The sequence below is a fragment of the Amblyraja radiata genome, chromosome 8, assembly GCF_010909765.2.
Source record: "Amblyraja radiata isolate CabotCenter1 chromosome 8, sAmbRad1.1.pri, whole genome shotgun sequence".
Lineage (NCBI taxonomy): Eukaryota > Metazoa > Chordata > Chondrichthyes > Rajiformes > Rajidae > Amblyraja > Amblyraja radiata.
The window spans coordinates 50,499,030-50,513,598 of NC_045963.1; the positions used below are offsets into that span (position 1 = coordinate 50,499,030).

General features: G+C 41.7%; 1 protein-coding gene across 11 annotated transcripts in view; it reads left to right on the plus strand.

Moving 5' to 3' along the window:
* Positions 1-14,569, plus strand: part of ahctf1 (AT-hook containing transcription factor 1) — a 131,227-nt gene that overhangs the window by 41,786 nt on the left and 74,872 nt on the right. For all 11 annotated transcript variants that reach the window (XM_033025864.1, XM_033025867.1, XM_033025870.1 and 8 more), the window contains exons 5-9: positions 1,225-1,432; positions 1,666-1,782; positions 2,395-2,479; positions 3,181-3,331; positions 7,122-7,254. In XM_033025864.1, the coding sequence (XP_032881755.1) occupies positions 1,225-1,432; positions 1,666-1,782; positions 2,395-2,479; positions 3,181-3,331; positions 7,122-7,254 (694 nt within the window). The remainder of the gene's footprint in view (positions 1-1,224; positions 1,433-1,665; positions 1,783-2,394; positions 2,480-3,180; positions 3,332-7,121; positions 7,255-14,569) is intronic.

Sequence of the window (14,569 nt, forward strand, 5' to 3'; positions counted from 1 at the left end):
GGTGATTTTATAGAGGTGTATGAAATCATGAGAGTAATAGATCGGGTAGATGCACAGAGTCTCTTGCCATGAGTAGGTGAACCGAGGACATAGGTTGAAGGTGAAGGGGAAAATATTTGATAGGTATCTGAGTGGTAACCTTTTCACACAAAGGGTGGTAGGTGTATGGAACAAGCTGCCAGGGGAGGAAGTTGAGACTGGGATTTTCCCAATGTTTAAGAAACAGTTAGATAAGTACATGGATAGGACACATTTGGAAGGATAGGGACCAAAAGCAAGCAGGTTGGACTAGTGTAGTTGTGACATGTGTGGGCGTTGGGCTTGAGATTCTTAAGTGGTTATGTACATGGGAACAGGGTTTTAATCAGCTGTGGAAGTGGGCTGAAGAATAGCTAATGGAGCTCATTGCAGATAAGTGTGAAGTATGCCTTCGTGGGAAATCAAACCAGGGCATGACCTTCACAGTGAATAATATGCTATTGGGGAGTGTGTGGAGCAGAGGGATTGAGGAGTACAAGTACACAGTTCCCTGAAAGTGTCATCACAGGTAGATAGGATGGTAAAGAAGGCTTTTAGTATATTGCCCTTTTTGGTCACCTTGCTATAGGAAGAATGTCAATAAGCTGGAAAGAGTACAGAGAAGATTTACGAGGATGTTTCCAGGGGTTAACCAAATGGCGAGATTGGGCAGGCTAGGACTTTATTCCTTGGAGCGCATGAGTCTAAGTGATGATCTTATAGGGGTGTATAAAATTGTGAGGGGAATAGGGTGAATGTATACAGTCCTTTACCCAGGGTAAGAGAATCAAGAAGTGATGGACATCCGTTTGAGGTGGGAGGGGAAACATTTAATGGGGACCCGAGGGGCAACATTTTCATTCAGAGGGTTGTGGGTATATGGAATGTCATGCCAGAGAAGGTGGTTGAGGCAGGAACAATAACACATTTAAAAGAGACAGGTACTAGGGTTGGAAAGATTTAGTGATATGTGCCCAATGTGGGCAAATGGGACAAGTTTAGATGGGGCATGGACGAGTTGGGCTGAAGGGCCCGTTTCGATGCTGTAGGACTCTGAATTTATTGTCTCTAAACAGGTACTATAAATTTTTGAATGCAGTCTTCTGTGTGGGCTGTTCCTGCATTTAGCTTTTTTTTGTTTAATTTCTGCTTTCTTAAATTATTTACTTAAAAATATTATCACTTATGTTCTAATTAATGTTTCAGACCTCGAAGTGGTCAATGGATCCCCTGCTGAAATCCCACGTATGAGGGAAAATGTGATGAGGGAAGGACGGCACCTCTGTTTCCAGTTGCAGAATCCATCGGGGATAGCAGCCACTGCAGTGAGATATGTCCTCAGAACAAATCATCTTGTTGTTGGCTTTGCAAATGGCTATGTTCAACTCTGGAACTTGAAGACGCTGAAACAGGAGTAAGTAATGGGAAGTAGATATTTGGCTTAATTACTTTGTACAATCTCTTCCAACCAATTAACAACACTTCCAGAAGATTCCGAGGTTTCTCACAGATTCCCTGTAATTTACCATGTTTAATTTCAATTTAAAGTTCGGGAGGAGGGGGGGATTCTGAAATTTGGAAATTTTGTATGTTTCGTTGTTTTTTTTAATGTAGAAGATTTGATAGAAACCTTTTATTTGATAACAGATATTGCTCCCAGTTAGAAGGAGGGAATGTGCCTGTCTATGCATTCACCTTTCAAGAACCTGAAAACGATCCTAGGAATTGCTGCTATCTTTGGGCTGTGCAATCTGCTCAAGATGGGTGAGTATCTGCTCATAATAATGAAAGAAAATGCAGTTCATTATGTGCAGTGTGGCTGTTGGAAGAGCATATTTTGTGTCTTGTGCTCACCCAGACAGAAGTGATCCTGGATCACTCTATATCTAGAGCATCATGTCCAGGTTAATTATTTGAAAGTTAGCACCATATGTATGAAGTTCTTTAATACTCTTCTGTAAAGTCCATGATGGCTCTAACTGCAGGAGACTACCTTTTTGCTTCATTGAAAAAGCCTTCTACAGTTATGCTGTCAAAAAAAAGTGAGATTTTAATTTGCCTAGAATTAGCGAAAATTATCTTTTGTGGAAATTTACTATGAAAACATTGTTCCATTAAAGGGACAATTACAACAATAGAGACTAAACATCACATTAGTCTGTACAGTAAAAATTATATCAGAAACAAATAGTAACTTTGTGGTTGAATTCCTTTATTTATATTTCAGAAGGAATGGCCTTTTTTGTTCATTTTATATCAGTTTATATCAGCTTGTGCAGTTCAGGGTTTATAATGTGCTGAGGGAGGTTTTTGTGATGTAAAAAGATCGAAAACCATGACAGTGTGAATTATTTTAGTGTGTTTTTTGTTTTTTAGTGAAGGAGATGTGGTAAGCCTGCACCTGCTGCAGTTGGCATTTGGTGACCGGAAGTGTTTAACTTCAGGACAGATCCTCTATGAGGTACTGAAGTTTTCTTTCAGCAATTAAACCATATGTTTAGGTGCATGTTCCAAAGTAATCCAATTAATACTGAACAAACGATGACAGTGCAAGTCTGAATGATGACAAAAACATTAAGAAAGAAATATTGGCTGCTAATGTTTTAAACTCTTTATATTTCCTAGAATTAAAAACAAAATAAAGTATATCCAGTTGGTGGTTGCTTTTAACTTACAAATGAATGGATATGCTAATTAATCTTGCACATCTGTGACTCTATTAATATCTGCCATATCTCTGTGTTACATTGTGGAGTATATTCACATTTGTATCTAATTTATAGATATGTCATGCATTTAGTCATTTAAAGGAAGTGAAATAGAACAGTGTATAGCCTTATTGGGACTGTGAAGTATTTTAAATCATCATGCAAGCAGAAAACTTATAGTTTGCAATACTGCACCTATTTCTAAATGTAAGTTTTAACGTAAGAACCAATTATGGACATAATAATTTAATATACAGACTACGATATAAAACTAAAACAAGTGGAATATGTTAAATCAAACTAACATGAAGTCTGACCTTGAGACTTCATGGTTATGTTGTCACGAAGGATCATCTGTGGTTCAAGTGTATCACCTACCTTGGAGGTTAAGGGAAGTGGTGGAAATCTACAATTTATACTTGAATTTCTAAATGGTCTTTTTGTTGCCTTGAAGGGATTGGAATATTGTGAAGAGCGTTATACGCAAGATCTTACCTATGAAGTATTATCTTCAAGAACACGGAATACCAATGCTCGGCTGCTGGGCTGCCAGACTTTAGAGAAATTTCGGAATCATGCTGATAGAGAAGAAAGCGTGGCTGAGGGTTAGTTTAAAATGTTACTTATACATGGATGTCAAATCAATTTAGATAACTTTTCTGCAAAACTTTTTGTCACTGCCTGCCTTTGTGGAAATATTAGTTAGTTTAGGTGTTCAAAGTTAGCTTGAGTAAGATTTTGTGGAATTTATTATGTAGATTAAGTTATCTGTTAATATGTGTAAATAGTTGCCACATAAGAATTTCATTTTTCAAAATGTGTTCTGATTTCAACTGGTATATTTAAGCTAGAGAATGTTGAGGTTTGTCATAAATTCTTCCATGACTATAGATTTTGGACCGTTGTTAGTAAAATTTGCACTTCATTAACATAATTCATTTGACTTTCCACTTGTCACAGTTGGAATATGCTGCCAATCCATTCTTCATTAAAACTTGAGCAAAGGTGTTTTATGAAGATTTTGATGGTAGGAGCAGCCAGATACCAAAGTTGTGAAGCACTCGGCCATATTCCTAATGAAATTGCATGTTTAGGCCTTTACATCTTCCCAGACAATCTCCCTCTCAGCTATGCTTTAAATCTACATGAACTTCTTCATGGAAACCTGAATTACATTTGCAGTTTTAATGATATCATTGGAGTTCGATGTGTGGATTTGTTGTAGTACAGGCACTCCCCTTATGTAATAGGCGACTTGGATAGGTGTCGTTTCAGGTCGGGATCCTTGGAACCCTGCCTGATGAAGGGTCCCGACCCGAAACATCATCTATCCATATTCTTCAGAAATGTTGCCTGACCTGCTGAGTTACTCCAGCATTTTGTGTACTAACTGGCATCTGCAGTTCTTTGTTTCTACCAAGTATTAAGGTAATGCAGACGTGTAAAATCTGACTTGCGTAAGGGTTTACGGAGAGCGTACCCCTTGTGTAATTTGGAGAGTGTCTAGTTTGTGAGGTTTGACTGGGTGATTCAACCAATTGTGGCAGTTCCAGGGAATGTAGGTTTCATGTTTTATAACTGCTCATTTGCATCATTTTGTTTTGCTAATCATTTAAAAGGTTATCGTAGTAAGTGCTGACATTCAACTTGGGTGAATGGTGCGGGACGCCTGTCCTCTGGGGTTGCCCAGAATTCATCTGGGAGGGGCTTGAGGAGTAGCAGAACTCTGAACTGTCAGCATTTTTTTATTTATTTTTTATTAAATGGCACTGACACTGATAAACTTTTCCCCTAATGTAGATGTCTGTAATCAGAGGGCATGTTCAATTTACAATGTTGAGAGTATTTGAGGTAATTATTTTGCACCTAGATGATGGTTGGAATGTGGAAGACATTGCCTGAGGGTGTAGTGGAGGCAGCTGATCTCACATTTGAGTTGAGTGCTTAAGATGTATGGCATGGACGGCTGCAAGCCAACTGCTGGAAATGGTATTTAATCAGATTGATACCTGATGGGTAGCAAGGACATAATGGAAGGACATTCTTGCTATTGAGGGAGTGCAGCGTAGGTTCCCCAGGTTAATTCCCAGGATGGCGGGACTGTCATATGTTGATAGAATGGAGCGACTGGAATTTAGAAGGTTGAGAGGGAATCTTATTGAAACATATAAGATTATTAAGGGATTGGACACGCTAGAGGCAGGAAACATGTTCCCAATATTGGGAAAGTCCAGAACCAGGGGCCACAGTTTAAGAATTAGGGGTAGGCCATTTAGAACGGAGATGAGGAAAAACATATTCACCCGAAGAGATGTGATTCTGTTGAATTCTCTGCCTCAGAAGGCAGTGGAGGCCAATTCTCTGGATGCTTTCAAGAGGGAGTTAGATAGAGCTCTCAAAGATGGCGGAGTCAAGGGATATGGGGAGAAGGTCGGAACGGGGTACTGATTGTGGATGATCAGCCATGATCACAGTGAATGGCGGTGCTGGCCCGAAGGGCCGAATGGCCTACTCCTGCACCTATTGTCTATTGACCGAAAGCACTCTTTCAATACTGTAGGACTGTCTGAAGAAATGCAGCAAATAAAATTATACAGTATAACCACAGCTATCAATGAACAAGATGTTACAAGAAACTGCTGAAGATTATGATGTAATATACTACAAAATATTGTCCATTTATATCATTGCTTTTGTGTGTACCTTGGACAGCTTTCATCCTAAATATGAATTCTGCTTGCATGTATTTCTCTATGAATTCCATGAACCCAATTTACTTTAACATAACTTGAAGGATTCCATCCCTAACATAACTTTAAGGACTCCATCCCCATCCCCGCTCTGTTTGCTGCAGTCTTGCAATGTGCCCTATAACTTTAGTTGTTATTACTTGCTCTTTAATGCCAGATTAATTTGAACGTAACTCGCAGCAGTGATTACTTGGAGGAACATCTTCCTTTGTTCACAGGGGATTAAACCAGTCTGCAACATCCTGCAAGTTCCTAAAGTTTGGCTAGGACCTTTTATTATCAAGATACCAAAATCACACCCATGAAAATTTGACTGGCTCAATCATAATTTCTTCCACCTAACTTTTGACACTGTTTGATACTGAAATGTTTGATCAATCATTAGCACAACAAAAAAATGCTTTGGAGATAAATCTGAGGATATCAGGGTTGATGAGTAGTTCTCCATTTTGACTCTTTCAAAGGGTATTGGTGACAAAATAGATGTACGTATGCCATATTTTTGTGTTAACTTGGAAATCTTGTAAGAAAGTCACAGCACTTGAGCTCATAGAGGAAGACAGTCAAACTCCAACTGCATCCTATTTGTGTTTGCATAACAGAAGAACTTAAAAATAATAGTAATATAGTATAGAAACAGGCCTTTTGGCCCAACTTGTCCATGCTTGCACACTCTAAACCTTTTCTATTCATTCCTATAACTAAGTTCATTACTTAATTCCCTAATTGTTGAAGGCCAGTATGTCAAACACCACCTTTCCCACCCTATCTACATTTCAAGGAACTGTACTTCTACTCCTAAGTCCCCTTGCACCACAACAGTTCCCAAGACCCAACCATTCACCGTAAAGGTCCCACCCTGCTTTTACATCTAAAATGCAACACCTAACTGAATTAAACTCCATTAGCCATTGATTGGCGCACTTGCCCAGCTGATCAAGACGCCGTGGTAATTATTAATAACCATAATAATTGTCTACGATACCAACTTTGGCGTCACCTGCAAACCTGCTAATCGCTTGTATATTCTCATCCAAATCCTTGATATTCATGACAGACAGCATCAATTCCTAAGGCGCATCACTAATTATTGGCCTCCAGTCCAAAAGACAACTCTCCATCACCACACTTTGCCACGTCATTTCTCGATCCAGTTGGCTGTCTCCCTGGATCCTATACGATATAATCTTAGTTTAGTTTAGCGTAGTTTACTATTGTCATGTCTACCGACGTACAGTGAGAAGATTTTGTTTGCGTGCTATAATACAATCAAGCCGTCCGCAGTGCGCAGATAAAGGATCAAGGGCACAACAGTTAATGGAAAGATATAACATTGAAATCCATTAAAGCCCGATTAAAGATAGTTCAAAGGTCTCCAGTGAGATAGATGGGAATGAGAACAACACACTAGCTCATGAGAGTAGCATTCGGGTGCCTGATAATAGCTGGGAAGAAACATCCTGTTTCTGGAGAAATGTGTGTTCAAATTTCTGTACCTCCTGCCCGATCAAAGAGGGAGTGTGGGTTACGTTCACAACTCTGCGATTTTTTGTGGTCTTGGATGCAGCTTAACTAATTGATTTTAATGTGTTGGTTTCGTGCTGAAGTCTTAGCAAAAAGCTTAATTTGATCATTTTGCTTACAGCTACCTCGCCGGACACCAGTGTATCTGTTTTCAGTTGGCAGGTGAATACATATGGGCAACGCAAGCCATCTACTTATCTGGGCATTTTTGACATTAATCGTTGGTATCATGCACAGATGCCTGATTCACTAAGGTAAGAGATCTATACTTTATTATTTTTAAAGTGTAAGTGAATGTAGTCACAAATGATGATACTAGAACAGCTGAAGAGCTCATAACTTTGAAATTTGCCCTTGAATATGGAGATAAAGGTTTGGAAGATATACTGTATGGTGTGGTTTTAATATTGAATATTAAGTGTACAGTATCAGTTGGAAGCTTTTCAAAAGGTTGCACACCTTTAGATCTGGGCAACTGCAGATTTATTTCATAATTGGTTTAAAATGGCATTTTACAACATTCTAATAACATAGCTGATTAGATTCACCAATAAATGTTATAGAAACATAGAAAATAGGTGCAGGAGTAGGCCATTTGGCCCTTCGAGCCTGCACTGCCATTCAATATGATCATGGCTGATCATCCAAGTCGGTATCCTGTACCTGCCTTCTCTCCATACCCCCTGATCCCTTTAGCCACAAGGGCCACATCTAACCCTCTTAAATATAGCCAATGAACTGGCCTCAACTACCTTCTGTGGCAGAAAATTCCACAGAGTCACCACTGTTTTTCTCATCTCGGTCCTAAAAGACTTCCCCCTTATCCTTAAACTGTGTTCTGGACTTCCCCAACATCGGGAACAATTTTCCTGCATCTAGCCTGTCCAACCCCTTAAGAATTTTGTACGTTTCTATAAGATCCTCCCTCAATCTTCTAATTTCTAGCGAGTACAAGCCGAGTCTATCCAGTCTTTCTTCATATGAAAGTCCTGCCATCCCAGGAAACAGTCTGGTGAACCTTCTCTGTACTCCCTCCATGGCAAGAATGTCTTTCCTCAAAACTCTTTAGATTCTGGAGTAGTTCCTGAGGATTGGCGGGTAGCAAACGTAACCCCACTTTTTAAGAAGGGAGGGAGAGAGAAAACGGGGAATTACAGACCAGTTAGTCTAACATCGGTAGTGGGGAAACTGCTAGAGTCAGTTATTAAAGATGGGATAGCAGCACATTTGGAAAGTGGTGAAATCATTGGACAAAGTCAGCATGGATTTACAAAAGGTAAATCATGTCTGACGAATCTTATAGAATTTTTCGAGAATGTAACTAGTAGCGTGGATAGGGGAGAACCAGTGGATGTGATGTATCTGGACTTCCAGAAGGCTTTCGACAAGGTCCCACATAAGAGATTAGTATACAAACTTAAAGCACACGGCATTGGGGGTTCAGTATTGATGTGGATAGAGAACTGGCTGGCAAACAGGAAGCAAAGAGTAGGAGTAAACGGGTCCTTTTCACAATGGCAGGCAGTGGCTAGTGGGGTACCGCAAGGCTCAGTGCTGGGACCCCAGCTATTTACAATATATATTAATGATCTGGATGAGGGAATTGAAGGCAACATCTCCAAGTTTGCGGATGACACTAAGCTGGGGGGCAGTGTTAGCTGTGAGGAGGATGCTAGGAGACTGCAAGGTGACTTGGATAGGCTGGGTGAGTGGGCAAATGTTTGGCAGATGCAGTATAATGTGGATAAATGTGAGGTTATCCATTTTGGTGGCAAAAACAGGAAAGCAGACTATTATCTAAATGGTGGCCGACTAGGAAAAGGGGAGATGCAGCGAGACCTGGGTGTCATGGTACACCAGTCATTGAAAGTGGGCATGCAGGTGCAGCAGGCAGTGAAGAAAGCGAATGGTATGTTAGCTTTCATAGCAAAAGGATTTGAGTATAGGAGCAGGGAGGTTCTACTGCAGTTGTACAGGGTCTTGGTGAGACCACACCTGGAGTATTGCGTACAGTTTTGGTCTCCAAATCTGAGGAAGGACATTATTGCCATAGAGGGAGTGCAGAGAAGGTTCACCAGACTGATTCCTGGGATGTCAGGACTGTCTTATGAAGAAAGACTGGATTGACTTGGTTTATACTCTCCAGAATTTAGGAGATTGAGAGGGGATCTTATAGAAACTTACAAAATTCTTAAGGGGTTGGACAGGCTAGATGCAGGAAGATTGCTCCCGATGTTGGGGAAGTCCAGGACAAGGGGTCACAGCTTAAGGATAAGGGGGAAATCCTTTAAAACCGAGATGAGAAGAACTTTTTTCACACAGAGAGTGGTGAATCTCTGGAACTCTCTGCCACAGAGGGTAGTCGAGGCCAGTTCATTGGCTATATTTAAGAGGGAGTTAGATGTGGCCCTTGTGGCTAAGGGGATCAGAGGGTATGGAGAGAAGGCAGGTACGGGATACTGAGTTGGATGAACAGCCATGATCATATTGAATGGCGGTGCAGGCTCGAACGGCCGAATGGCCTACTCCTGTACCTAATTTCTATGTTTCTATTAGGAGACCAAAACTGTACACAATACTCCAGGTGTGGTCTCACCAAGGCCCTGTACAACTGCTCTGATACTCAAATCCTTTTGCTATGAATGCTAACATACATTCGCTTTCTTCACTGCCTGCTGCACCTGCATGCCTACTTTCAATGACTGGTGTACCATGACACCCAAGTCTCGTTGCATTTTCCCTTTTCCTAATCGGCCACCATTCAGATAATAACAACTGCTCCGATACTCAAATCCTTTTGCAATGAATGCTAACATACATTCGCTTTCTTCACTGCCTGCTGCACCTGCATGCCTACTTTCAATGACTGGTGTACCATGACACCCAAGTCTCGTTGCATCTCCCCTTTTCCTAATCGGCCACCATTCAGATAATAGTCTGCTTTCCTGTTCTTGCCACCATATGGTCACCCTTGAGCAAGAGTGACCATAATATGGTTGAGTTCTTCATTAGGATGGAGAGTGACATCGTTAATTCAGAAACAAGGGTCCTGAACTTAAAGAAAGGTAACTTTGAGGGTATGAGACGTGAATTGGCCAAGATAGACTGGCGATTGATTCTTAATTGATTCTTAATGGGTTGACGGTGGATATGCAATGGAAGGCATTTAAAGACTGCATGGATGAACTACAACAATTGTTCATCCCAGTTTGGCAAAAAAATAAATCAGGGAAGGTAGTGCATCCGTGGATAACAAGGGAAATCAGGGATAGTATCAAAACAAAAGATGAAGCGTACAAATTAGCCAGAAAAAGCAGCCTACCAGAGGACTGGGAGAAATTCAGAAACCAGCAGAGGAGGACAAAGGGCTTAATTAGGAAAGGGAAAATAGATTATGAAAGAAAACTGGCAGGGAACATAAAAACTGACTGCAAAAGCTTTTATAGATATGTGAAGAGAAAAAGATTAGTTAAACCAAATGTAGGTCCCTTGCAGTCAGAAACGGGTGAATTGATCATGGGGAACAAGGACATGGCAGACATATTGAATAACTACTTTGGTTCTGTCTTCACTAAGGAAGACATAAATAATCTGCCGGAAATAGCAGGGGACCGGGGGTCAAATGAGATGGAGGAACTGAGTGAAATCCAGGTTAGCCGGGAAGTGGTGTTAGGTAAATTGAATGGATTGAAGGCCGATAAATCCCCAGGGCCAGATATGCTGCATCCCAGAGTACTTAAGGAAGTAGCCCCAGAAATAGTGGACGCATTAGTGATAATTTTTCAAAACTCTTTCGATTCTGGAGTAGTTCCTGAGGATTGGAGGGTAGCTAATGTAACACCACTTTTTAAAAAGGGAGGGAGAGAGAAAACGGGGAATTACAGACCAGTTAGTCTAACGTCGGTAGTGGGGAAACTGCTAGAATCAGTTATTAAAGATGGGATAGCAGCACATTTGGAAAGTGGTGAAATCATTGGACAAAGTCAGCATGGATTTATGAATAGTAAATCATGTCTGACGAATCTTATAGAATTTTTTGAGGATGTAACTAGTAGAGTGGATAAGGGAGAACCAGTGGATGTGTTATATCTGGACTTTCAGAAGGCTTTCGACAAGGTCCCACATAAGAGATCAGTATACAAACTTAAAGCACACGGTATTGGGGGTTCAGTATTGATGTGGATAGAGAACTGGCTGGCAGACAGGAAGCAAAGAGTAGGAGTAAACGGGTCGTTTTCACAATGGCAGGCAGTGACTAGTGGGGTACCGCAAGGCTCAGTTCTGGGACCCCAGCTATTTACGATATATATTAATGATTTGGACGAGGGAATTGAATGCAACATCTCCAAGTTTGCGGATGACACGAAGCTGGGGGGCAGTGTTAGCTGTGAGGAGGATGCTAGGAGGCTGCAAGGTGACTTGGATAGGCTGGGTGAGTGGGCAAATGCATGGCAGATGCAGTATAATGTGGATAAATGTGAGGTTATCCACTTTGGTGGCAAAAACAGGAAAGTAGATTATTATCTGAATGGTGGCCGATTAGGAAAGGGGGAGATGCAACGAGACCTGGGTGTCATGGTACACCAGTCATTAAAAGTAGGCATGCAGGTGCAGCAGGCAGTGAAGAAGGCGAATGGTATGTTAGCATTCATAGCAAAAGGATTTGAGTATAGGAGCAGGGAGGTTCTACTGCAGTTGTACAGGGTCTTGGTGAGACCACACCTGGAGCATTGCGTACAGTTTTGGTCTCCTAATCTGAGGAAATACATTCTTGCCATAGAGGGAGTATGAAGAAAGACTGGATAGACTCGGTTTGCACTCGCTAGAATTTAGAAGATTGAGGGGGGAATCTTATAGAAACTTACAAAATTCTTAAGGGGTTGGACAGGCTAGATGCAGGAAGATTGTTCCTGATGTTGGGGAAGTCCAGAACAAGGGGTCACAGTTTAAGGATAAGGGGGAAATCTTTTAGGACCGAGATGAGGAAAACCTTTTTCACACAGAGTGGTGAATCTCTGGAATTCTCTCCCGCAGAAGGTAGTTGAGGCCAGTTCATTGGCTATATTTAAGAGGGAGTTAGATGTGGCCCTTGTGGCTAAAGGGATCAGGGGGTATGGAGAGAAGGCAGGTACAGGATAATGAGTTGGATGATCATATTGAATGGCGGTGCAGGCTCGAAGGGCCGAATGGCCTACTCCTGCACCTATTTTCTATGTTTCTATAGTGGATAACCTCACATTTATCCACATTATACTGCATCTGCCATGCATTTGCCCACTCACCCAACCTATCCAAGTCACCTTGCAGCCTCCTAGCATCCTCCTCACAGCTAACACTGCCCCCCAGCTTCGTGTCATCTGCAAACTTGGAGATATTGCATTCAATTCCCTCGTCCAAATCATTAATATATATAGCTGGGGTCCCAGCACTGAGCCTTGCGGTAGCCCACTAGTCACTGCCTGCCATTGTGAAAAGGACCCGTTTACTCCTACTCTTTGCTTCCTGTCTGTCAGCCAGTTCTCTATCCACATCAATACTGAACCCCCAATACCATGTGCTTTAAGTTTGCATATTAATCTCTTATGTGGGACCTTGTTGTAAGCCTTCTGAAAGTCCAGATATAACACATCCACTGGTTCTCCCTTATCTACTCTACTAGTTACATCCTTGAAAAATTCTATAAGATTCGTCAGACATGAATACCTTTCATAAATCCATGCTGACTTTGTCCAATGATTTCACCACTTTCCAAATGTGCTGCTATCCCATCTTTAATAACTGACTCTAGCAGTTTCCCCACTACCAATGTTAGACTAACTGGACTGTAATTCCCCATTTTCTCTCTCCCTCCCTTTTTGAAAAGTGGGGTTACATTAGCTACACTCCAATCCTCAGGAACTACTCCAGTATCTAAAGAGTTTTGAAAAATTATCACAAATGCATCCACTATTTCTGGGGCTACTTCCTTAAGTACTCTGGGATGCAGCCTATCTGGCCCTGGGGATTTATCGGCCTTTAATCAATTCAATTTACCTAACACCACTTCCCGAATAACCTGGATTTCACTCAGTTCCTCCATCTCATTTGACCCCTGGTCCCCTGCTATTTCCGGCAGATTATTTATGTCTTCCTTCGTGAAGACAAAACCAAAGTAGTTATTCAATATGTCTGCCATGTCCTTGTTCCCCATGATCAATTCACCTGTTTCTGACTGCAAGGGACCTACATTTGTTTTAACAAATCTTTTTCTCTTCACATATCTATAAAAACTTTTGTAGCATCCCTGCCAATTTGATTCACCCAATCAATATGTAGATTGAAGTCACCCATTATAACTGTTTTTCCTTTGTCGCACGCATTTCTAATTTCCTGTTTGATGCCATCCCCAACTCCACTACTACTGTTAGGTGGCCTGTACGCAACTCCCACTAGCGTTTTCTGCCCCTTAGTGTTTCGCAGCTCTACCCATATCGATTCCACATCCTCCAAACTAATGTCCTTCCTTTCTATTGCGTTAATCTCCTCTCTAACCAGCAATGCTACCCCACCTCCTTTTCCTTTCTGTCTATCCCTCCTGAATATTGAATATCCCTGGATGTTCAGCTCCCAGCCTTGGTCACCCTGGAACCATGTCTCCGTGATCCCAACTATATCATATTCATTAACAACTATCTGCACTTTCAACTCATCCACCTTATTACGAATGCTCCTTGTATTAAGACACAAAGCCTTCAGGCTTGTTTTTACTCTTGCCCCTTATACAATTATGTTGAAAAGTGGCCCTTTTGATTTTTGCCCTGGATTTGTCTGCCTGCCACTTTTACTTTTCGCCTTGCTACCTATTGCTTCTACCCTCATTTTATACCCCTATGTCTCTCTGCTCATGCTCCCATCCCCCTGCCTCATTAGTTTAAATCCTCCCCGACAGCACTAGCAAACACTCCCCCAAGGACATTGGTAAAACTAGCATGTGGCACTGGTAGTAATCCAGAGATTATAACCTTTGAGGTCCTACTTTTAAGTTTATCTCCTAGCTCCCTAAATTTACCTTGTAGGACCTCATCCCGTTTTTTACCTATATTGTTGGTGCCAATGTGCACCACGACAACTGGCTGATCACCCTCCCCCTCCAGAATGTTCTGCAGTCGCTCAGTGACATCCCTGACCCTTGCACCAGGGAGGCAACATACCATCCTGGAGTCTCGCTTGTGGCCGCAGAAACGCCTATCTATTCCCCTTACAATTGAATCCCCTATTACTATAGCCCTTCCACTCTTTTTCCTCCACTCCTGTGCCGCAGAGCAACCCACGGTGCCATGAACTTGGCTGCTGCTGCCTTCCCCTGATGAGCCATGTCCCCCAACAGTATTCAAAATGGTATATCTGTTTAGGAGGGAGATGACCGCAGGGGACTCCTGCACTACCTACCTACTGCTGACTAGTGGCCACCCGTTCCCTTTCTGTCCCCTTAATCTTTACCTGCGGTGTGGCCAACTCACTGTACGTGCTATTCACAACTTTCTCAGCATCGTGGATGCTCCAGTATGAATCCAACCGCAGCTCCAATCG